Source organism: Protopterus annectens, chromosome 7.part1 (assembly GCF_019279795.1).
Source record: "Protopterus annectens isolate FY-2018-M chromosome 7.part1, PAN1.0, whole genome shotgun sequence".
In the NCBI taxonomy this organism is placed as follows: Eukaryota; Metazoa; Chordata; order Ceratodontiformes; family Protopteridae; genus Protopterus; species Protopterus annectens.
In genome coordinates, this window is record NC_056740.1 from 275,867,072 (window position 1) to 275,891,281 (window position 24,210).

Sequence of the window (24,210 nt, forward strand, 5' to 3'; positions counted from 1 at the left end):
AAAGTACAGTGTATGAAAAATAGAATGAAAAGCGTATTAAAATACTTGGTTATTAATTGGCATTAAGTGTACACACATTAATACATATTTTTCTAACATTTCCCTCCTGTTAATACTCTTTTATTCTATTTTCAAAAAAGAATAAACAGTTTGCTTCTTTTCCTAACCTCTTCCACTTAAGATTTGCAGTTAAGAAAGTCATTTAGTTTAAACGTTTATGAAAGTGTTTCACATTCTAGCAGCTCTTCAGATTCAGTACTTTGATACATAGTCTCAGATACAGATATAGCTATGAATTCTTTGATTAATCTTTTCATGCAGGGGATTCCACAACAAATACAAACTCCTATTAGGAGTAAACCTACCCCAATGGCGATCAAGATGTTCATAAAAATGGAGCCCCACCCCCCCAAATGCATTCTGGAAAAAGTCTGTCAGAGGGTTTGGGCCTGGCTTGGTCATGGCCGACACTTGCTGAATCACCTCGAGATGATCATTAATTTCATGCTGATGGTCAGGAATAAACGCACAGCATTCTTCTTTGATTAAAGCGCAAGTCCCACCCCTCGCCGCTAGGGTGAAGTCAAGAGCCATTCGGTTTTGGAGCACTACAGTTCTCATGGCATTCAGTTCATCAGTTATCAGTTCAAGAGCAGAAAAAGTCGCATTACTCATTACTTCGAGAAGTTTTGACAGTTTTTGCAGCTCCCATATCGATTTTAACTGCGCCATATGCGGGTAATATACATGCCCAGGATATAACAGCATCACTCAAGTCCATGTGCACAAGTTTGGTTCCCACATCACGATGGTCTTTCCAGCCTGCTTCGATCCGTCCCACTGGATTCTCAGGTTTCTTAACAGTCTTTTTGGTCACGTCTTGGGTATTTCAAATATTTCCCTGAGGCAAAACTGCAGTGTGTCGGATGGCCGGAACCAGGTATCCCAAAAAACAACTGCCAGACCAATGCTCAGGTAACCATTTATATGCTTTTTTACCACACACAAAATAACAGTCCTCTACTTTAGTTGTTACTTTGTTACGAAATGACTGCCCTGCATGAAACATTTTCCTATCTATTACAGATAACTGTTTAAAAAGTACGGGATTGCATTGTACCTGATCAAGAGTCTTATGCATAGATTTCAAAAATGAGCCATAATCTGTACTACAAGATCCACTCAAATCATTTGGTTTTCTATAACATTTATACTGTACTGTAACATTACACTTACTCCATCCCACTTGGATGGTGTCATTTTTGTAAAAACATAGAATTCCTTTTTGTGTCACAGGCAAATACAGTGCTACTTTATCATGTGCTTTAATAGCAACTGTGTCAAAAACCAGATTTTCACAGGTCTCATTGACCCCTAGGGGGATAGCAGTCATCAATAAACCCCCATATGCTGTTGGTATGGCCGTACAGACCCAGCAGTTCGAAACATTAAAAGTCTCAGCGTACACACGTGTAATTGCCTGATAAGTTCGGATGCCAGTCTGTTTGGTTCATTACGCCTAATCAGTTCAACCTTTGCGGCAGGAAAAAGGAGTGGCCACAACAAAAAGAACAGTGTGATTAGCATAACAATTAGAACGATCATACAAGTTTTCTGAGGTTGCTCAATGTCTCTATTCACTTTGTACCTGGCCATTTTGTTCTTGTTGTACAACAGTAACAAAGTTTTTGTCCAACTCAAAGTTCTTAACCAGTTTACAGTGCGTCAAATAAATCCAAGAGGCTCGCTCTGCTATCTTGACTGCAGTGGGTGTCAACAGTAGTACCTGGTACGGACCTTCCCACTTCAGAGAACTCCAATTCTTTCGTTTCACAATCTTCACCCAGACCCAGGTGCCTGGGACTACTGGTGCTTCCGATTTCGGTGGTTCTTTATCTGAAACAGAATTTAACTGCAAAAGTTTGTTATTTAAAAATCACCTCATATACCCTGCAAGTGAACTGTCAGCCTCCTGCTCTGCAGACATGAGAGGTTTCCACTGAGGTGTATAATATGCCCTCCCAAACAAAGTTTCAAACGGAGTTAATCCCTTTGTATTTGGAAGAGTTATCATGCTCAACAGTGCTAAAGGCAAACAGTGCACCCAGTTTTTCTATGTCTCAGTCATCAGCTTCCTAAGCTTGTTCTTCAACACCCCATAATGCCTCTTTACAAACCCTGCAGATTGGGGGTGGTAAGCACAGTGATTCTTTAACAATATCCCAAAATAGCGACTAAGTTGCTGAACTGTTTGGTTCACAAAATGCGTACCGTTATCACTATAAATCTTTTCTGGTATACCAAATCTGGGTATAATTTCTTTAACAAGGACCTTTGCAAAAGTAGCTGCATCTGGATTTTTAGTCGGAAAAGCTTCTACCCATTTGGAAAACATATCTATAATGACAAGGCAATACTTTTTATTCTTGCATTTATTCAATTCTATGAAATCCATACAAATAGTATGAAACGGATAGGAAACTCCCTTGCTTAGGCTTCAGTGCCCCTTGTGTGCATGTTGCATGGCATGCTGCACAAAAGTTTTTTGTGTAATTTGTAAATCCATAGGTTGTAAACACTCGATTCACTAACTGTACCATCCCCCCTGTTGAGACATGGCTCTGACCATGACTCAACAATGCTGCATATCTAAACAAATTAGATGGCAAAATTGGTTTCTTCTCCTTGGAGATGTACAGTCCCTTCTCAAGGATTGCTCCTCATTTTATCCACTTCTGTTTTTCTATATTTGTAGTAAGTGTCTGCATTGTACAGTCCCTTCTCAAGGATTGCTCCTCATTTTATCCACTTCTGTTTTTCTATATTTGTAGTAAGTGTCTGCATTGTTTTTAACATTTCTAAATCTAAAATCTCAGAAGGTTGTAATTCCTCATTCAAATGAAAAGTTTCTGTGGCTGAAGCTGTCTGCTTTGCAGCTGTATCAGCCCGTGCATTACCTTTTGAAATCTTATCCTGTTGCTTCGTATGAGCTACGCATTTACAAATAGCTACTTTTTTGGGTAACTGGATAGAATCTAATAGATCTAAAATAAATTGCGCATGATTAATTGATTTACCAGTAGATGTTATCATCCCTCTATTTTTCCACTGCTGCGCAAAAACGTGTACAGTAGAAAAAGTATACTGACTGTCAGTATAAATGTTCACTTTCTTACCTTTTGCTATGGTACATGCCTTTGTCAAGGCAATCAACTCTGCCGCTTGTGCAGATAAGTTGTGTGGTAAAGATTTTGCTTCCAAAGTTTTAGTATCAGAAACAACTGCATACCCTACTAGATTCTGTCCTACAGGACCCCTCCTGCACAAGCCGTCCACATAATATGTCACCTCGGCATCATCCAAGGGAACATCTGTAAGGTCTTGTCTAGGTAATGTCTTTTGCTCAATTTCCTGCAGGCAGCAGTGCGGTTTGCCATCTGCAGGGGTTGGGAGCAAGGTTGACGGATTCAAAGTTGTGCATCATTCAATTGTCATATGAGGTTGGCTCAACAGTATAGTCATACAGGAGAGATGTCTAGCAGGAGAAAGATATGCTACTTTTTCTTGCAGTAAAATAATTGCGACATGCACTCTGTGTGAGAGGGTGGAATAACACTACTGAGGCTGAAGCCTGCACTGCCATTGCAGCTGCAACTACTGCTTGTACACAGTGGGGCAGGGACCGCACCACTGGGTCTAACTGTGATGAGTAGTAAGCTATGGGGTGCGGTTTGTCCCCATGCTGCTGTGTCAATACTGATGTCATATAACTCTGCTTACAGTCTACAGTTTGAATAAATTGCTTATGATAGTTTGGTAATCCTAAAACTAAGGATGATGCTATCAATTGTTTCAGCTTGCAGAAAGCTGCTTCTGCTTTAGGTGTCCATTGTAATAAATCCTGTGCTGCCATCGGCTTTTTAAATATTAAATTGGCCAGTGGAGCAGATTCCAAAGCATAATTTGGTATCCAGCTCCGACAAAAATTAGTGGTTACCAGGAAGGACATCATTTCCTTCTTGGTACTTGGTCTAGGTGCCTGTAATATTGCTGTTTTTCTATCTTCGTCTAATATTCTACCTTCCTTGGATATTACATATCCTAAGTACTTAACTTGTTTTCTCCAAAGTTGTAGCTTGTCCTTGTTTACTTTGTGACCTTGAGTAGCTAAAAACTGTAATAAAGCTACCATGTCCTCTTTGCATTCTTGCTGGGTGTGGGCTGCCAGCAGAATGTCGTCTACATAAAGTAAAATCTGACTACCTCTCGGTGGGATGAATCCCGCCAGGTTACTTGCCATTTCTTGTGCAAATATTGTTGGACTTTCACAATATCCCTGTGGTAATCTTGTGTATGTATACCGCTTTCCCTGAAATGTAAATGCAAACCAATATTGGCTGTCAGGGTGTATCGGTATCGAGAAAAATGCATTACTAATATCTACCACAGAAAAATATTTTTGTTCTGGTTTTAAATCATTCAGTAAGGTGTGTGGATCTGGCACCGTTGGTGCCCTGGGTATAACTGCATCATTTACAGCTTGTAAATCTTGGACCATACGCCATTCCCCGTTTGCTTTCCTGACAGGAAATAAGGGTGTATTACATGGTGAATCAGGAGATTCTGTTAAGACTCCTTCCTTAAGTAAGGCTTCTATTATAGGTTTGATTCCTATCTCTGCATCCTTTCTCAAGGGATACTGTCTTTTCTGGGGTCTAAATGCTGACTTTGGCATAATAGTAACTGGTCCTGCTGTTCGTATAAGTCCTACATCTGATTTCCCTGTTGACCAGAGAATGTCTGGTATGTTTCGCAAGGCTTTTTCCTCTTCTTCTAATAAGAGTAATACTCAGCTATTCTCACTAGCCTGTGAGTGCACAGCTGGGTGTGTCTGTGTAATCCAGTTTAGTTTCTGTTTCTGTACTCCTTGTTCGGAAAGCTCTAATTCTGTCTGCTTTTCCCACCTTGTGACTTTTTCACCTAAGTCTGCCCATTTCAAATTTTTATTCTTAGTTAAACTAAAATGTGGCAATTGATTGGATTTGTAAAGTGCCAAAAATTCCTGGGGCAATGAACACCTTACTACACTGTTTCCTTCTGCATCCCAGTACAAATTTCGCAACACTAGTCTGTTTGCATGGTTCTAAAACAATTGCTGTTCATAATCTTTATCGGGTCCTGGTCTATTACAGTAATATAGAGTACAATGCAACAAATGCTGTTTGTCAATGTCGAGGGAGGGGGACTTACTGATGGCTACGTTCATCAGTTCCTCGGTTACTGCCCCTGGACCAGTCGTAACTAAGTCCTGGCTGTACCAATAATATGTCTCACCCTCCGGTCGCACTGCAAAAGTATCCATTTGTCACTGTGCTTCCATACCCTGCATGGTTGGAACTACGGCTATGCCAAATATCTGCATTAAGTCTCTACCCAAAAGGTTTACTGGGCATTTTGCAGAAACCACAATTTTACTTCTCTGGGTCATCCCTGAAACGGGGTCTGTTATTGCTATGTCATGGGAGAGTGGCTCCCGATACAGCTGTCCATTAGCTGCCTATGCCTTTACTAGTGTATAATCTGGTGATTCTGAATCTTCAGGTAACTTGGAAGGATGTATCAGGGTCCGTGAAGCCCCTGAGTCGCACAGATATTTGACTTCCCTCCCCTCTACCAGAAGTGTCACTTCCGGTTTTGTCTGCTAAGTAAAGCTCTAAGCTCAATAGCGCCAAGTCCAAAATTTCATCTTCTTCGATGTCTGCAAATTCATGTACATCCTCTACCCCTTCTGTCACATCCTCTACTCTTGCTATCACCTTTGCACTTGTCTTGTCCTGCTTATTTTCATTCAGTGATTCGTGACTATCATGTAGTCATTCCTCATCTTCCTTATTCTCTGTAGTCACCTTCTTATTTAGCCTGCAATCCCTTGCTAAATGTCCTTTTTTCCCCGCACTTAAAACATTCACCTTTTTTCTTTCTTTCTTCAAAATCTTCTGATCGCTTGTCAGATTGTTTATTTCCCTGGGCATTTTTCTTACCCTTTCTCCCAGTTTGTACTACAAATAATTCTGACCCATCTTCTGCCGAAAATACTTGAGTTTTCTTTTTCTTTTTACTATTAAAATGCCCCTCTGCATGTCTAGCATATTCAAGTAATGGCTGTAACCTACTTGTACGATGATCTACCATGTGCTTTGTAATAAAGCTGCTAATGGGAGTTATTCTACCCTTCAAGAACGCATTCTTTAACTGTTGTTCATATGAGGAATCTTGCATCTGGTTTTCTGGTATCTGCATTCCGCAGTGATTATTAAAACATTCTAACAGTCTAGCATAATATCTATCAACTGTTTCACCTTCCTGTTGAATGCATTGATTAATGCAAGTCCAATCAGCCCTAGGTTTCCAATTCTCAGAGATTCGGTCTGTCAGACCTTTTGCTCTACCATCCAGTTCTGCATTAGTATGTGGGAGTGGTCTAAGTTGTGCGTCACGAGGATTCCAGTCGCCACTGATCATGTACCAATCTGGACCCACAATTTGTCTAACTACTTTTTCTACTTCTTCCCCATTCAAATGGTAACTTAATCTCATACCCTGTAAGTCTTCTAAAAATTTTTGGAAATTCACTTTTGGGTGGGGAATTCCCTCCGTGGCTTTCCAGATATCTTCCGGTGTCCACGGTCTATAAACTAAAAGAGTCGGATCCTGTCCTACCTGAGGATTTGGTACTTCTATGAGTGGACATATCTCTTCTTCACTCATAGCCTGTGATTTTCTATTTATTTCACTTAATTCAATCTCCCTCCTCAAGTCGCATGTTCGAGACCTTGTCTCGATAGGATCCCTGACAAACGGTTGTGATTTTGCAGGAACAGCTGGGTATAGCAGAGGTGGATCAATCTGTCCACTCGCTTCATATTCTGGTAATGGAAGTGGAGGGGGCGAAGGAGGGGCCGTTGCTATTACCAAGTTATTGTCTTCTTTGTCTAAGAACATTGTCTTTGAATTCTTTATTCTTTGTTCCCTGCGATTTGCTTCCTCAAGCCACCTATGCGCCTGAGGGACTCCTAATTGTCTTTGCTTTTTTAGTTGACCTTTCGCGTCTATTTTTAATTGCTTAACAAGTTTCATAAGTGCAGGTTTATCTAAATTACCATCAAATTTATACTCTTCAACCCATTTTGTGTAATACTTAACATTGTCGGCATGCTGTAATTGCATATATTTCGCGTCTTCAGTTAGGGGCGGGTCTTGGGAGCTTTTCGTGCACTGATTTCCCATTGCTGTCTTAGCTAAGCTGTAAATTGTTACGTAACCCTTTCTATCACATGGCACCACAGTTCTATACCTTTTCACAGTTTATCTAGAATAACTGCCTACCTATTCTGTTTCCCTGATCTATGACAAAAACAGTAACCCCTGTTTCTGTCCCTGATCTGCACATGCAAATCTTCCTGACAAAAAACAGTTCTGTAATTAGTCCCTGATCTTAAAACAGAAATAAGGTAATTCCTCCTTACCTGACCCTCCGTGAGTTGATCCACCGGATCGTTGACTCGTCCTCCAATCCCAGATCAGAAACAGTGGCTGGCCTCTTTCGAACGACAATTCAGTCGGAGGTCTTTCAAAACAGAAGAGCCGATTTGGCCTCTTCTCTGTACGGATGCATGCTACCGGGCCCAATTCTGATCTAGGCCTAGAGCGAGAGGTACTTTCCGGTCCGAAGGACCAAACTGTCTAAGGAATATTATACTTTAAAAATGATCAAAACACGGTAGGTCCAGGTTAAGGCACTTTAATCTTGCAGCAAGGAGACAAAAACGTGCTAATACAGAGTTTGTCTAACCAGAAACAGGAAATGCTTTCATTTTTATACATTCTTAAACTGGTTATGTCCTACCATGCTGACGTTACAGATTACCACCTTTTTCATCATCATCTGCTGACCATCTTTCCCATGAATTTCTGCTGATTTATCAATTTTTATGTGAAACTTCCTGAGGAAAACAACATGGCCTTGATTACTCCCAGTTAGATACATGCTATGTTACCATTCAAGATACTATGGCTAATTCAAGCACAATGCTAGCAGTTCATTTCTCTAATAATCCTTTGTCTACTTTATCTCTAAGTTACTACAGCTGCACAGGTTCCCATCCTACGAACAGAGCTGTTTGTCTAAAATCATTACATTTACAGAATAAAGCATTGTTCATTCATTCGTTCCTGACCTAGCAGATAAACACTTGCTTCTCAAGTACATTTCCAGAAGGCATAAACATGAATATTGCTGTGCTAGCAATTACTAGGTCAGAGGGCAACTTGCAAGTTTCAGAAAGCATACTGTAGTTTTCAAAAAGCATCTTTTTCAGTCTCATATGAAACTCAATTTGTATAAAGTACAGTGTATGAAAAATAGAATGAAAAGCGTATTAAAATACTTGGTTATTAATTGGCATTAAGCATACACACATTAATACATATTTTTCTAACACTGTGTGACCTTTTTACTCAATGTTTTAGTTTGTTAGCTGGGTTATTTTGCAGACACCCTAATGGTTATGGACATAAGCTGAGTACGACAACCCTGTGTTTCCAGAGGTTAGCCAAACAGTCCACTTATGCTGTGCTGTTGTGTCTGTAAGCAGGCAGAAACATGCATGTCCACAGCTAGTGAGGTTTGGCTTTATTCGGCTGAATTTGTCCATTAAAGACTTGAAAGAAAAAAGTAATTTGCATTCAGAACTGCCATATAGCTGAAACACCCAATGTCCTTGAGGAGTTGTTTGCATATATCCCATGTTACCTCTAATACAAGAAGTTTTAAGGAATCACACAGTGGGTAATCTAGCTTGGCTAATTTTTTATTTTACTTTTTGCTGATTGGTTTGTCTGTGTGACCTTGTTACTCATTGTTTTAGGTGAGGTACATTCAGTCAAAAAGTGGCTGTATTTGCTGGGCGTGTGTGCGTGTTCGTGTGTGAACCTCTGCATATGTTTTCTGTGTGTGTGTGTGTGTGTGTGTGTGTGTGTGTGTGTGTGTGTGTGTGTGTGTGTGTGTGTGTGTGTGTGTGTGTGATTACATTAAAATGCTTATATAACTTGTATTTTCAGTGTAAAATCTCTTCCAGGAGTGCAGAGGCTGGATGCCACACAACACCCCCCCAGTTAGGAATCATTTCCCCACTAACACCCACTCTGTCAGACATTATTCATAGTTCATAGGTTAGTACTAGGCTGGTTGCCTTTACAGGTCATTTTAGGTCTAGCCAATTTCCCTTAAAGTAAGAATCAAACCTTGTACTTTGTGCCTGTGAGGTAAACACCTTAACCATTATGGCAGCCTTTTGCTTGCTTTGTGTTATTGCTCAATTCCAGCATGTTGTTACTCTTGTAAATGAGTGGATTCTGTTTAGCATTCAGGCACAGTAGATGTACAGCATTTTTATTACGTGTATTTTAGCACCGAACTGAAAAATAAATCAAGATAGATATAAAAGAACTGGTATTTTGAAGTTTAATTACATTACTCCATTTTATTTTATTTTTTTTTTTTGAAAAGGCATGTGGATAAGTACATAGGCTTTGTTGAGTACAGGGAAGAAGCCCTGACTGCAACCCAAAGTTTTATTAATAGCTTGGGAGCTGCAAGGGCCAGATTGGAGGGGACAGGCGTGAATAGCTTCTGCAGGTTTGCCAGTTCAGCAGCAGAAAGGTGACTTTGGCATGCTGGTTGAGTGACACCTAGAGGATGTACTAGGTGTTAAACCCACAGAGCTTAGACATGACACACATCTGCTGTTGTGCAAGAACGTTGACTGGGGAAATTCACTATGCTGAGGCACTCTTTTTATATAATAAGCAGCACTGAGCAGAGCACAGAGAAGCGGTTGCAGGGGGTTTTCAAGATGATGGTAGCCCACTGTTTGTCAGAACAGGAAACTGACCTGCTTCTGACCATCCCACTGTCACTGTAAGGTGAGTGAATGAGCTGATCTGGTAGGACTGAATGGATTGTAGGATTCCCCTTATGTAGTGTAAGAATGCCCAGCTAACACTCTCAGTGGAAAGCATGGCCATTTGGGTAAAGATAGTGGAACTGTTAGGCAGGTTTAGAGAAGGAGCAAAAAAATGGACTAAGTTAGACAGAACAGGCCATTTCTGTTATAAGAATGCATCAGAATGTTGTACCACTATTTTTAGCTGTTGTCTGTCTTTTTCTTTATGTTGTAGAATGCCTTGGTGGACCTGCACGCCCATGCTATGGTAACGGAAGATGTCTTGGTGATGGAACCCGATGGGGTTCTGGTCTTTGCAAGTGTAACCCTGGCTATGGTGGGTTTTTCTGTGCCAGCTGCACAGACGGGTACTTCATGGAGCACAGGAATGAAACCCATGTAGTATGTACAGGTAGGTTACAATTTTGGAATTTACATGTGAGTAACATTTAAAGAAAGCTGTGACACCTGTTTGATGTATTGTTTCTGTACTATGCTTGTAGACAAAACTGAGAATATTTGCATCAGTAATTTCTATCATTATTTCTTGTTGCAGTCATACTGTTAATATAACAAATATCTGAAGTGCTTTGCCGCCTCATAGATTTATTTTCTAAAGTTCTTAATCTGCAGTGGTGATAAAAAAGTGACTGTCTCATCCTGTGTTATCTGCCTTACCTAACTGCTGTGCATACTTTTTTTCTTATTTTAGATACTTTCCTTTGTTTCTGCAGCCAGCCATGACACCCTTGATTTGTTCTTGAAATATTTGCTGACTTGGCATGTCCCCCTTAGCCCTTGATTGTTGTGTGTGAATCAGCAATATTTAAATTTTTATCGTGATGTTCTTTTTTTCTTCTGCTGTAACTAAAGAAACAGTTTGGTGAATGTGTTTTTTTTTATCTTTCTGTTTTCAAAAACTTTGACTAAAGCTGAGCTGCAGCCATAGGAGTTATTCACTGTCCAAAAAGTAACAATACAGCCAGCTAGACAAGGGAACTGTGTCCACAGCAAACTTCCTGTAGATGCTGTCAGGGAGGGCAGAGGCATAGATAGAATAGGGTAAAGGGTGCAACTACACCAGGTGCAAGGTGTTGGGGGGCACAATCGGCATTTGTAGATGGGGTGGTATTGCGCTTCATGTGTGATGTCATTTTAACAACCCACTTGTTTCATTTGTATCAAGAGGTGTGCTACATTTTCAAGCTGAATATTTTTTTTTGTTTTTCCTGTACTCTTAGGGAACACTGTGTTTTTACTCCCTTTGGTCCTCCTCAGCTCAGAAAGATGATCATCTTTTGCCCCTCAAGTTAGGGTTGGGGCTGTCAGGGGAACTGCACAGGATTCTAGAACTATCTGCGTCTCTGAGGGATGGTACCCAAGACTTGTAATATTGTATAGTATCAACATAAGGATGCATTCTGTATGGTTGCACTCATTTCGCACTTATGTGACAGAGACCAGATTATGTAAGAAATCGCTGTGGACAGTCTCTTGATCTTGTTAAATGTGTGTTGTATTTCATGATCAGTCATTGTGTGTTGTATTTCATGATCAGTCATTGTGTGTTGTATTTCATGATCAGTCATTAAGTAACGTAGCAGTTCAAGCCTGTGAGAGTCATATATAATCCATAACAACTGCAGATTTTTTCAGCACTGATCTTCCAACTATCTGATTTTTTTTTTCTGTTTCCTCCATGTCCTGTCTGGTTTTAGAACACATTTCTCTTTAAAGCAGGCCACGCTGTGAAAGAGTTTGAATTGTTAATTAGTTCATTATATGGCCGTCTTCTTTAGTTTATATCAATCCATTCAACTGTTGATATCTGTGTATATTTTCTCAAGATGTGCCTTCAGAGTGGTGTCTTTGCAGCACTTTGTTTAGCACCACATGATCCTTCCGCATGACTGTGTTAGAAAGATATTATTTAGTGCAGTGAGTCAAGAGTTTTGCATTTTATTTTTGTTCCTTTTTATAAGGTAGGTAGATTGGAGGTGGACAGGTCCCAGTCCCCTTTACAACTACAATGGCTACAGGGGAATTATCAGTGTCTATAACACATAGAATAAGTATGATGCTACATCATCTCCTAAAAGGTTCAGCCAGTAAGTCACAGGGCAGTGTAGCAGGACTCCGTTTTAACAACAGTTCCTGGAGAGTAGACGTAAACTGAGCACATTATTTTATGCAGATAAAATGCAATACTTTTATTTTTGAGGTTGGCGCTCTTCAGACTAGGCAGGTTGCTGAAAAAAAGTATGCTTCTAGCTTTAGAGAGTGTATTCCTGGAATTCAGCCCCCCCAGAAAGTCAATGTTTTGGGTAAAACATTCCATTGAGTATTTGGTTGGGGGGCATTGTGAATGCATTTGAGGTGGATGAGTGTAGACTGGTGGTGAAAGGCTTACATTTGAGAATTAATGAGCTGAGAGTGGGATATTGAGTCAGAAAGAGAAATTTGTATTTAAGGGAGCAGGAGGCAACAGTATCCTCTATTCAGGGGTCAGCATCTGATCTTGTACAGAGTGACGCATTGTTGTTCCCGCTTAAAATAATTGCAGCACCATGCTCCTGGATTTGTTAATCAGCACAACTCGTAATCTGCAGCAGTTATGAAAGTAGCCTACAAAAATTAACATTAAGCATATTTTATCATCAGGATAAGAGCACACTTTGCTGTTAAGAGATGTGCTATTTTATGGCATGTAATCCCAACATTCACCTGATTCTACTTACCAGTTCATTAACATAGAATGAATAGATAAGTTGGGGGGTTGACTTAGAAGCCTGGATGTTTGAACGAGGCACTATCCATAAGACCTACCCAATGGAGATAGCATACTATGTATAATAAGAAACAATGAAAGATCCTTGGCTGTGCTGGAGATCATGGTTTCTATATTATCTACAGATGATGGAAAGTGTCAGGAAGGTGAACCAGCCATGAATCCTTGTTGTGCTCAGCAGTGATGACTCATCTGATGTGTGATGGTGAGTGGCCGGTGCCCAAGTTTCCATATTGTCATCTTAAAAAATTGGAAAAATGTTCCAGGATGTCGCCATGGTGCTGGGCATGGTGATATTGAGGGCATTTATGTAGCTAGAAAAGGCATTTATCAAATGAATAAATAAAAGAGGCTGTAAAACCACTACTTGGAATTGCCCCTAAGTTTTTGTCACAGAGGACAGGGAGAAGGAGTTGGTTATCGTTGTCCAGAATGAACAGTCACTAGCACCTTTTCATTCCAGTGTGAGAATAGCCTGTCAGTAGTCTATTGTACTTCACCCAGTCAGGCGCCTTTATGTGTTTGTATTGACTGCAAATAAATATAGATTGGACTGTTTGAGATGAGTGAATTTGGTAAGCAGCCAATATATGAGGAGTTGCTTGTGCCTTAGTGTTTTAGAGCTGGTGTAGTGGGAGTTTAGTTGAAGTAAGAACAATTGCTTGGAATGACTTCCAGAATTAATTCTTTACACTGATGATCGAGAAGTGTAAGAATGTTGTTTCCTTTGCAGTCTTCACTCTGCGTAGACATGCCAGATCCCTCAGTGTGCATTAGAAGGTTCAGGCTATGTAGTACCAGTGCATGGATCGCTGTAGCTATGTGCAAAGATGGACTAGAGCTTGGAAATGTTATGTGGGGGGGGTGAGAAAAGGAAGCATTAACAATTGCTGTTTGTTTCTTCATGGTCAGACTGTTGTCAGATGTCACCCTGCTTCCCAACAGATCACAGATGTGACAGGCAAATTACATTCCATTTCATGCTGTGTTATTAGTGGATTAATAATTGTTCAAGATGCGATTGACATATGGTGACATGCACTGCTAACTGCTGGGTCTTTTCCAGACTAAGAGTAAGTTAATTCTTCATTATCCACAGGAGAGTAGACTACAGGCAGCCATCAGTTATGGCAAAGTCTGGGCCTATTTTTGTGAGTGAGGGAGAGGTAGAGGTAAATATCCCCAGCATGTGATTGATGAGGTAAACCTCTGCCACTCATAATCTGTCAGAGGGTTAGCATCTGTACCATAAAAAAGTAGCAGCATCAAGTCTTCAGTTACCCCCACTCCAAGGACTGGCTATTGGAGAAACCACCATCTATGAGCTGTCTGAAAGGTAAGCAGCAAGTTGAGCATGGTGCCAATGAAACCTTAAGTTTTGTAGGGTCATAGGTTACTAGGCTAATGGCCCTGGGGCCCTTACAAGCCTAGCCAAGAGTTTATCCCCAAAAAGAAACCTCAGTCAGCACCTGTCACCCCTGTCATTGAGAGACACAGCTGGAACCCCTGGGACACATTTGTGCTTTCCCGTCCACTCGTCACGGTTGAGCTTGAAGATGGTCAATCAGGTGCTCTGTTTGACATGTATGGGAAGTCTATTCCAGAGACTGGGCAGCCTCTGCGAGACAAACCTGTATTTCCAGTAGTTTTTTTTGATGTTGCATATTAGATTCAGGCCTTTCAAGTGGGTAATGCATGAGGAGTTAAACTTATGGATATGGAGCATGTCTAGTAGGCAGGGTCTGAGATTGTCTTGTAGGTGAGACACAGCTCACCCCTGAGCAAATCTGTGCGATATTGAATAGAGTGATAGTGATTTGAGTCTGTCCACACAGGACAGATGTTGGAGGACATGGATTCTCTTTGTGAGGTATTTCAGTGGCCTTTCCAGTTGGTGCAGATGTTTGGCGAGGTACATACCAAACTGGGCGTTATACTCAGTCGTTGGTGTAATGAGAGAGGAGTATAAAGAGGTAATAACCTCCTTTTTTCTGGATGCAATCCCTTTACTAATGAGATGAACCAAGTAAAAGGCTTTTCTAACCACTGCTGCTATATGATGATCAAATGTGAGGTTGTTATCAACCTGAGTGCCCAGTTCTCTCATCGCAGGTTGTGTACTTAGAGGGTTACCATCGATGTGGTAATCGGTAGGGGCCATGTTTTTGCCGAATGGTATGATGATACTTTTTTTTAATTTAGTATGAGGCCATGACTTTGGCAGTAGTCATTAGTTGCTGTGAGACCCTCTTGCAGTATGTGAACTTGGTCAGCCACAGGCCTTTTGTCTTTGCCTGGACCTCTGAGAAGTAGATGCTAAACATTTGGGGTCCTAGGACAGATGTCTGGTGAGCTCCACTAGTGACAGGTCTGCTATCAGAGGTGGAAGTGCCTGTTTTGACTTTGAGGGTCCAGTTGGTGAGCCAGTTGACCACCCACCTGATGAGATAGGGATGTACACCAAGTTGTGTTAGCTTTTCAATGACGCCCGAGTGGAGGATTGTGTCAGAGACCTTGGCCAAGTCAAGGTAAGCTGTGTGCATTGACTCTCCCTCATCCAGGGCCTTGGTGACGGTCTCAAAGAAGTCAACCAAGTTCAACAGGCAAGATCTGCCCTTGACAAATCCAAATTGGTTTGGGTCAAGTGCTTGGAGATTGCCTATGTCTTTGTTCATGAGATCCATTATAATACACTGCATGGCTTTACAGATCAGACTTGTCAAGCTAATTGGGCGATGATTTCCAGGGTCATTTTAAGACACTTAGATTTGGCCTTGTGGTATGGAGGGATAAAATCTTGATTATAACCCAGGCAATCCATATTCAGTTAGATGGCTGGTGTGCTGGAAATTCTGCAGCATTGTGGTCACTGTACAACAGAAATCCATGGAAATGAAGAGGTGTTACTGGTAGCACCTATTTACTGATGAAGAGCTGCTACAGGTATGATCTATTTAGAGGATGCCATGTTGCAGATAAGCCAGGGGACTTGTTTCTTTGTGGGAACATTCAGATGCCTTTATGCAGATAGCGTCCAGCAGCATCTGAACCACTGCAGGGTTGGGATTATGTGAGAGCAAGGAGTAGAGCCCATGTGACAGGCAAGTCAGCAATCTCCCAAGCTCCTTACTTGCACCTTTGAGAAGAACTATTGGACCAATACAGCTTTCACCTCAGCTGGAGAATGAATAGACCGTGGGGCTGTCACTCTGGCTGAAATGCAAATAGGTGTGACACTCACCACTTACTAGAAGAATTAAATGGGCTATGCGGGGTGCCTAAAAAGGAGGGGGAGCTGTCAAGGGGGTCACACAAGAATAAAAAATCTGTAAGACACTCAGCAAAAATGCCATAATCCGTAGTGTCAGAATGTCATCAAGGGAGCAAAAATGGAATATGACCAAATCTGTAGCCATGAGAAAGTCATTATCAACCTAAATAAATACTGACAGATTACTGTATCTGGATCAAAAGCCTAACTAAAATGGGTCAAAGAGGTCATGAGGTGGTAAGTAAAAATACTTCTCTGCATAAACCATTTTTCTATAACCTTTCCTATAAAAGGAAAGTGGTAGTAATTCTCACTGAAGTTAAGATTAAATGTCTTTTGAAAATTGGGCCTATTTTGTGCAGACAAAAATATGCCTTTTAAAGAGGACCGTGCAGCCTGTAGAATAACTGATTGTGTTGAATCATACCCAGATCTTACTATTGTTTTGATCAGGATCTGGCCCACAAAATATTAAAGGACAAAGATCAAACTGTATTAATGACCTTATCATAGTCAACATAAACTTCTGTTCAGCAAAAATCAGGTATTTCAGGACAAGACTCATTGCTGCACACTGGGGGAAAAGTGAGCCTGATTCTGACAAAAAAATATGTGGCTTTTTCAGAGGGTGAGAAGTAAAAAGCCTGTCTTTGCACTGAGGCAGACCAGGCTGAATAACCTATCCAGACGATGAAAGAGATCATCTAGATGGCTGGATACTACCGAGATATCACTGGACAGATAAGATGTTTTCTTATATAAGATCTCTGTCTAATAATCAGAATAGTAAGTAATCCAAACCGGAATTTTACCTTGAGCAGTCCCATCCGTCACTATTGCTTCAGCCTTCATCCCTGTCTTCACATGTGATAGAACACATGATCAGATCAGCTGAGGAGCAGTAGACCTGAGACATACATAAACTGAGGCTTCTGCTTCCAGAACAAAAGAGACGGCTCTGTTACAGGCCATGTCCAGTGACTGAATCCTCTGCACCACATTCAGTCAGCAGCTGGTCCAAAACTAGTAACAAAACACCTTCATTGATTGGAAACTTGCAATGGACCGACTCAATATCAGTACCTGGTAGCAGGCCATTCCTGAAATGAACCAAGTGGCTGCATCACCCCACTCAAGTAGTACTAGAAGCCGTTTCTAAAAAAATGTATTCTAGGGGAAAACCCTGCAGCCGTTTAAATGCGCATTCCTCTAATGACACGAGTTTGTTTTTTAATTATGTCGCTGATTCTTTGGGTTTTGCTTGTATAAATACAGCAGCTACTGAACCATTTTGTAGTATGGACAGTATATGTACTTGTGCAATCAGCAAAATAAGACAATATATATGTTCTGCCTTGGTAGCAGAATGCAGAAGGAAGGAAATGTTAGATGTGTTAAATTATCACTTTTTCACCTGACTGAGCAGAGCCGATATCAGGATAGTTAACCACAGTGTATGCCAATAAAGTCTTGAGATTTGTACCCCTTATATCCAAACTGCAGTCTAGATTTACTGTGCATATTTAAAATGCAACCTAAGTTTTTAACAACGTACCTCAAAAGTCTTGTATTTGAGGGGAATGTGCACGGGAACAGTCTGCAACACCATGCTTTTGTGAGTTTGATGATTCCTGTGAGATATAAATATACAGATTCGACATGAATTATCAAAGTATCCATGGCTTAACAGACTGTATCCTAGACTTAGGATCTGTGTCAACTTCTAAGTTTTTCAAAATATACTTTTTGATAAAAATTGCAAGGACATCAAGTGATTAATGGAACTGTGGGAGAAGGCAAGGCAAGATGGCCAAAGGAGTGGTGGACCAGAGGCCTGGCATGGAGGTTATTCAGTCAACAATTGTGACCTTCATAGCTCTGGTACAGGCAGTTTTGAAAGATATAGTGTGTCTAAAGGAAACTAGTCTGAAACAAAAAGCACAGCTAAATAACATAGCAGGCATGATTAAGTTACACCAAAGGGTCCTGGAAGAAATGAGGGATGTTATTGGCTAACACAGTTCAAAAATTTCAGACTTCCAACTCAAAACATTTAGTATAGAAGCAATACTTGATGATATGGAGAATAGGAACAGATGGAACAACTTAAGATTCAGTGGTCTGCCTGAAAGAAGATGGAATAATCCAGTAAATGACAGTAAACAAGAACTTGCTAACCTCTTACAATTTAATAAGGGCATAATAATTGAAAGAGTACATAGTGGCATCCAGAAATAAAATGAGTGATGTGCTTAGACACTTTATAGTGCATTTTCTTGATTATAGCAACAGATAGTTGGTGCTACAGGACTGCAGAGACTTGGGAGAGAAGTGTAAAATGGCATGTGTTGGATTTGTGTTGTCCTAAATTTCAGTAATGTGCTTTTCACATAGCAGGAAGCAATGGAAACATTAAATGGAAGCCAAAAGATATGGGAATGTCATGTCAGCTAAGGATTCCGGTAGTTGCTTATTACACACAAGAACCGGAAGACCATATTTGACTAGCCTGATGAGGCGGAGATGTTCATAACGATCGGGGGAAGATCACAGAACTTGGGAGTCAGGACATGGAGGTGGAGGCCAAGGCAAGAGAAAATAAGAGAGGCCCCAGACTGTCACCCATTAAATTACCCTGGGGGGAAAAAATGAAACAACTTTCAGAGTCTAAAACAACTTTACACATCCCTAAGAGATGGCGTGAAGCAAACATGTTTTCCAAAGGATATTCCAACATCTAATAGATATGTAAAACTTGCAGTAGGGTAAACAGAAGAGGATGATACATTCCCTACATCAGATTGCACATGAGCTGACCTAGAGCAACTGGAAAGGGCACAAGGCCAAGCCAGCACTTCATAAACAAAGACTAGAGTCCGAAAGAATATGGTTACAGCATGAGGGAAGTGGAATACTGTAGTCATCCACTTTCAAACTAATGTCTGGTATAATCTTGTACTGCATATCTAAGTCTGTTACAAAAGAGACTCTCTTTTCCTCATTGGACACTAATTAAATTGTCTTAGATGTAGTTGGAATTTTTTCTCTCATGACACAAAATATAAATTTGTTAATTAGTGAGTTAAAGCACCCCAGGGATTATCTAAGGTCTTATGAAGCATGGGAAGATGCACTAGCCAGTTTACTGTTCTGCTTACAAATGCCTATAAGTTAATTGTCTGGAGTAATTTTAGATTAGTCAAGTGCAAGCACCATTACTGTTTGGTTATTTATTTTTTTTCTTTTAAATTCTTCCTTTCATCATGGGAAATACACATGTAAGCTGCTAGATCCTTCTGCAACATACACTACCCTCAAACAAACTAGTGCACAGCCAGAGAATGGCACTTAGGGTTTTGTTATGAAATGTTAGAATTCTGTCAGTCCCAATAAAAATAAATGCATGTTTGGAGCATATTCACAAGGTAAGAGCCAATATTCTCTCTGCAGGAAGCATGAATGATAGTCTAAATTTAAAGTTATGTAAACTCATGTATAATATATGTAAAGGATGGGTGGTAGCCAGCTGCATATCGTCACTATATGTGGGGACTTGATTTTGATTCATAAGGACATAGACTAGGAGCTGATACATTCTGAGTGAGACAAAGCTGGTATATAGATGATGGCAAAGTTTCACACTAGCACAATTTGTATTGTACTGGGATGACTCACACTAGCGCAGTTTGTATTGTACTGGGATGCCGGTACAGTTTTAATGAGGACTATCCTACACACATTATTTCCTTTAAGAACACCCTGGAAAAGTTGGCAAGGTCAGTGTCACCCATAATAAAATGGGGAGGGTTCTACATAGTCTTGGATGCTGAGATGGATAGGCTAATGGAGTTTCAGATGCTGAAAATGGCAAAAGCATTCCAGGAGATGAGGTACGATTTGAGACTAGTAGGTGAATAGGTTCATAGGTAGATACTAGGCTATTAGCTCTAGGGCCCATATAAGCCTAGCCAAAAAAGTACCCTGGCTTTCGCCACCAAAGAAAATAATTTTCCTGTGCCCCTGTCGAGCAGAGCCATAGAAGTGATCCCTGGGGTGAATTTCCTATTTCCCATCCAATCATCAAGATTTTTCTTGAAGAGTGCTAATGAGGAGCTCTGACATAGATAGGTAGTCTGTTCCAGAGTATGGGAAGTCTGTTGGTCAGGAGTCTATCCCTCCAGCATGTTCTGTTTATTGTGGTGACAAGGTTTAGGTCCCTAAAGCGTGTAGCTCGGAGGGATTGTGATTTCTTTAATTGGAGCATGTCCAACAGCTCTGGGTTTGACATAGCTTTGTATGTGAGGCAGAGATTGTCTCTGAGTAGGCGATATGCGACGGTGTAAAGCTGGAATTTTTTGAGACTGTCTGTGTAGGGCATCTGTTTGAGGCCAGTAATCCTCTTTGTGAGGTATTTCTGCGGCCTTTCCAGTTGTTGTAGATGTCTTGTGAGGTACATACCAAAAAGGCCGTTGTACTCTATAATGGGTCTAATGAGTGATGAGTAGAGGGGAACAATGGTCTCTGGATGAGAAACCTTTTGTGATGAGGTGAGCCACGTAGAAGGATTTCCTGACCACTGTGGTGATGTGATTATCAAAAGAGAGACTACTGTCCACCTGTGTCCCAAGGTCTCTTATCACACTTTTGGCGTTAAGTGGACTACCACTTATGTGGTAGTTCATGGGTACAGAGTTTTTACCAAAGGGGATGACAATACACTTTTTGGCATTGAGCTTCAGGCCATGGCTTTGACACCAGGCATCTGTCTCAGTGAGGCCCTTTTGTAGTATGTCCACATAGTTAGGAGTTTCGATTATGGCTCATAGTTTGCAGTCATCTGCAGACATTGTTAGCCAAAGACCTTCTGTGTTTGGTATCTACTTCTCTGAAGTACAGGCTAACAGGGGGGACGACCCAGGACTGAACCCTGTGGTACTCCACTTGTCACTGGTCTGAAGTCGGATTTGGAGTCTGCTACTTTCACAGTGTGGGTTCTGTCCATGAGCCAGTTGACAACCCATCTTGTGACATAGGAATTTATACCTAGTTTAGTGAGCTTATCTATAATTCCAGAGTGGGGGATGGTATTGAAAACCTTGGCGAGATCTAGATAAGCTGTGTGAACCACCTTACCCTTATCTATGGCTTTGGTGACTCCTAAACCTGATTGACTTCTTTGAAGCAGACATGATCTGCCTTTTACAAACCCGAACTGGGTAGGGTCCAGAGTTTGGAGATTACCAATGTCTTTGTTTATGAGTTCCATGATGATATGTTCCATGGCCTTGCAGACCAGGCTTGTTAGGCTTATGGGGCAGTAGTTCCTGGGGTCCATCGTGGCTCCCCCTTTGTGGAGTGGGATAACCGTCGCAATGTACCATTGAGTGGGCACAAAGCCTGAGGTGAGACTATGACTGGACATGGTACTTAGGTAGGGTGCCAGTTCATTCCGTAGTTCGTGTAGAATGCAGCCTGGGATATTGTCAGGTCCCATGGATGCTGTGTTCTTGGCTTTGGAGAGTGTGTTTTTTACCTGTGCAGCTATGATTACAGGAACTTTGCATTCTTCCGGTATAGAAATGGGCCCTCTAGGGGGTGAGAAGGGGGTAAAGTTAGCACTGAACCTATCTGCCAAGATGTTGGCAATATCAGTTGGTTCTGTATATTTAGTGCCATTGTGCTGTAACTCAGAGCAGATCTGAGTGTTGCCATTGAGATTCTTGACATAGCTATAGAATGCTTTATGGTTGTCTTTAGAGTCAGTAGCAATTTTGTTTTCGTAACTAGCTTTGGAGGATTTTATGAGGGATCTCAGCTTCTTACTGAGGTTGACCAGGGAGTTCCTCCAGTCATGGGATTTTACTCTTTTTTTGCAGCAGTTTCTTTCTTCTGTTGTAGAGTTTGTTTATGACAGAGGACCACCAGATTGGCTTCCTTTTTGGAGGATAGCATCTTGGTTCTATTAGGGATAGCATGATCCATGCACTCGTGTAAGTGCTTATAAAGTGCATTTGTGTAGGATTCAGCAGTCTTACCTGTATTGTCTGTCTGCTTGGGTGTCATGAAGTTTGCCACTTCTGTCTTAAGAAGTGTGAAGCTGGCTTTGGAGAAGTTTTTTACGGTGGTTTCCCTAATTGGGGGTGGGGGCGGGATGTGGATGTCTAGGGTGATTAGCTTGTGGTTAGATCTGACCAACGAGGAATTGACCTCTGGTGTGGAATATCAGTCGCCCATGTTGGCAATGACTAGGTCTAGGATATTGCTGCCCCTTGTGGGGGGTGTGAATAAGTTGATCCAAGGCGTTGGAATTTATGAATTCCAGAAAACGTTGAGCAAAAGAGTTGGTACATGAGTAGTTTTCCCAGTTAATGGTGGGTTAGTTGAAATCGCCCATTATTAGGGTGTTGAGTTGTACCCTAATACTTTCCAGTGTATCAAGAAATGAGGAGTGGGAATCCCGGGGCATGGTGGGGGCTCTGTAGCAAGCTACAATTTGGATTGCGGTCTTGCCCAGAGTTAGTTGCACTTGGATAATCTCAGATGCATTATGCTGTGCAACTAGCCTGGAGGTGTGGATATCCTTAATGAATATGGACACGCCTCCACCTTTACTGCTTCATTCCGGGTTAGGTGATCAAAAGGTGTGGTATGAATTATAGCCTGGTAATGCAGGGGTGCTCTCTGGAGCTTTGAACCAGGTCTCTGTCACTGCACATATGTCTATGTTCTCCATTTTAAGGAGTGCCTTGAGTGAGTGCATTTTGAGGTTTAGACTTCTAGCATTGAGTAGCATTACCCTCAGATTTTGCTTGCTTGTACTTGTTACGGTGGTGAATTTGTCATTTGAACCTTGCCTAAAAAAGGCACTATAGGGGTTGCAAGAGCCTTAGCCAGTATCCGGAATCCCAAGGGTGACAGGTGCAGGCCATCTCTGGCAAAGCATCGTGGTCTGTTGATCATGTCGTCCCAGGCAGACAAATACTGGATCCCCTTAGAATGACACGAGAAGCTTAGCTAGTTGTTGAAGTCAATCATTTTGTCCTTGTACTGTGGTATCATTCTGGGTGATGGCAGGATGCTACTCAGGGCTAGGGTCATACCTGCCTGGGCTACAAGATCGGAGAGCCCCTCCATGTCTCATTTCATGTAGTCCAGGGAGGTACATCTCAGGTCATTCACACCAACATGGACAATGACAGTGTCATATTTGTATTTGTTGTGGAGTGACCTGAGTGCATGCGTTATCAATCAGTGCAATCAGTATTAATACTCAACGTTTGTAAAGATTTTATTATATTTCACTTATCTTCATTTAAGAAGCAGCATGAATGCATTCACAATAATCAAATATAACATATGCAAGACAAACTGGATCACTACTTCATGTCTCTTCAAATACTTGAGAAGTACAAATCTAGTGAACTAAAAGGGTTTACAAACTGCTTATGTCAACAGAAATGATTGTCTAGGTTGTATTGTTGAAAGCACTGGGAAACATTTTGCCATGACCAGTTGCTCACTGAAGTGAGCTGCACAACCTGTGCAGTGCTATAAAAGGAAGGGACAGTGACGTGTTATGTTTCAGGGCTCAAGGAGGTTGAGCCTGTACTTTTAACAGTGGTCTAAAATATTCAGAACCCAGACAAAGGTGGTGCGGAGAACAATGAAGGTTACAGTCAAACTTCAAAGTCCCATCTCAAGAATACTGACTCCAAGAAATTTAGTGGCTTTAAGGTCCCAGCATAGCACTAAAACATTTAATGGTGCATTAATATTCTTCATGTATTTTCTTTTTGAACATATTGTCAAAGAGAAAGATCTTGGCAACATGACACTCATTCAAAAATAAACCCCACAAAAGTGATCAGACAGTTCAAGTAATGTGAACAGCAGCATCAATTCTAATTCCAACAGAAAACAGTAATTTCTAAATCGGGCGTAAAAACAGTTTCAGTTCTATGTGTTAGGACATGGTCATACAAGTTAAAGTTGGAGGGCCTTTAACCTAGATGGAAAAGACTATATGTTTATAACACCAGTCTCTGGAACATCGACTTGCTTGGATTGCATCCTAATTATCTATATCAAATTAGACAATGGTTTGTTAATATAACATGGGACTAGTGCATTGTCCATCCACAATACTG

General features: G+C 41.1%; 1 protein-coding gene across 1 annotated transcript in view; it reads left to right on the forward strand.

Moving 5' to 3' along the window:
• CRELD1 (cysteine rich with EGF like domains 1) overlaps nt 1–24,210 on the forward strand; it is a 571,547-nt gene that overhangs the window by 372,331 nt on the left and 175,006 nt on the right. The window contains exon 6 of the mRNA XM_044078710.1: nt 10,240–10,416. Coding sequence (XP_043934645.1) covers nt 10,240–10,416 — 177 coding nt within the window. The remainder of the gene's footprint in view (nt 1–10,239; nt 10,417–24,210) is intronic.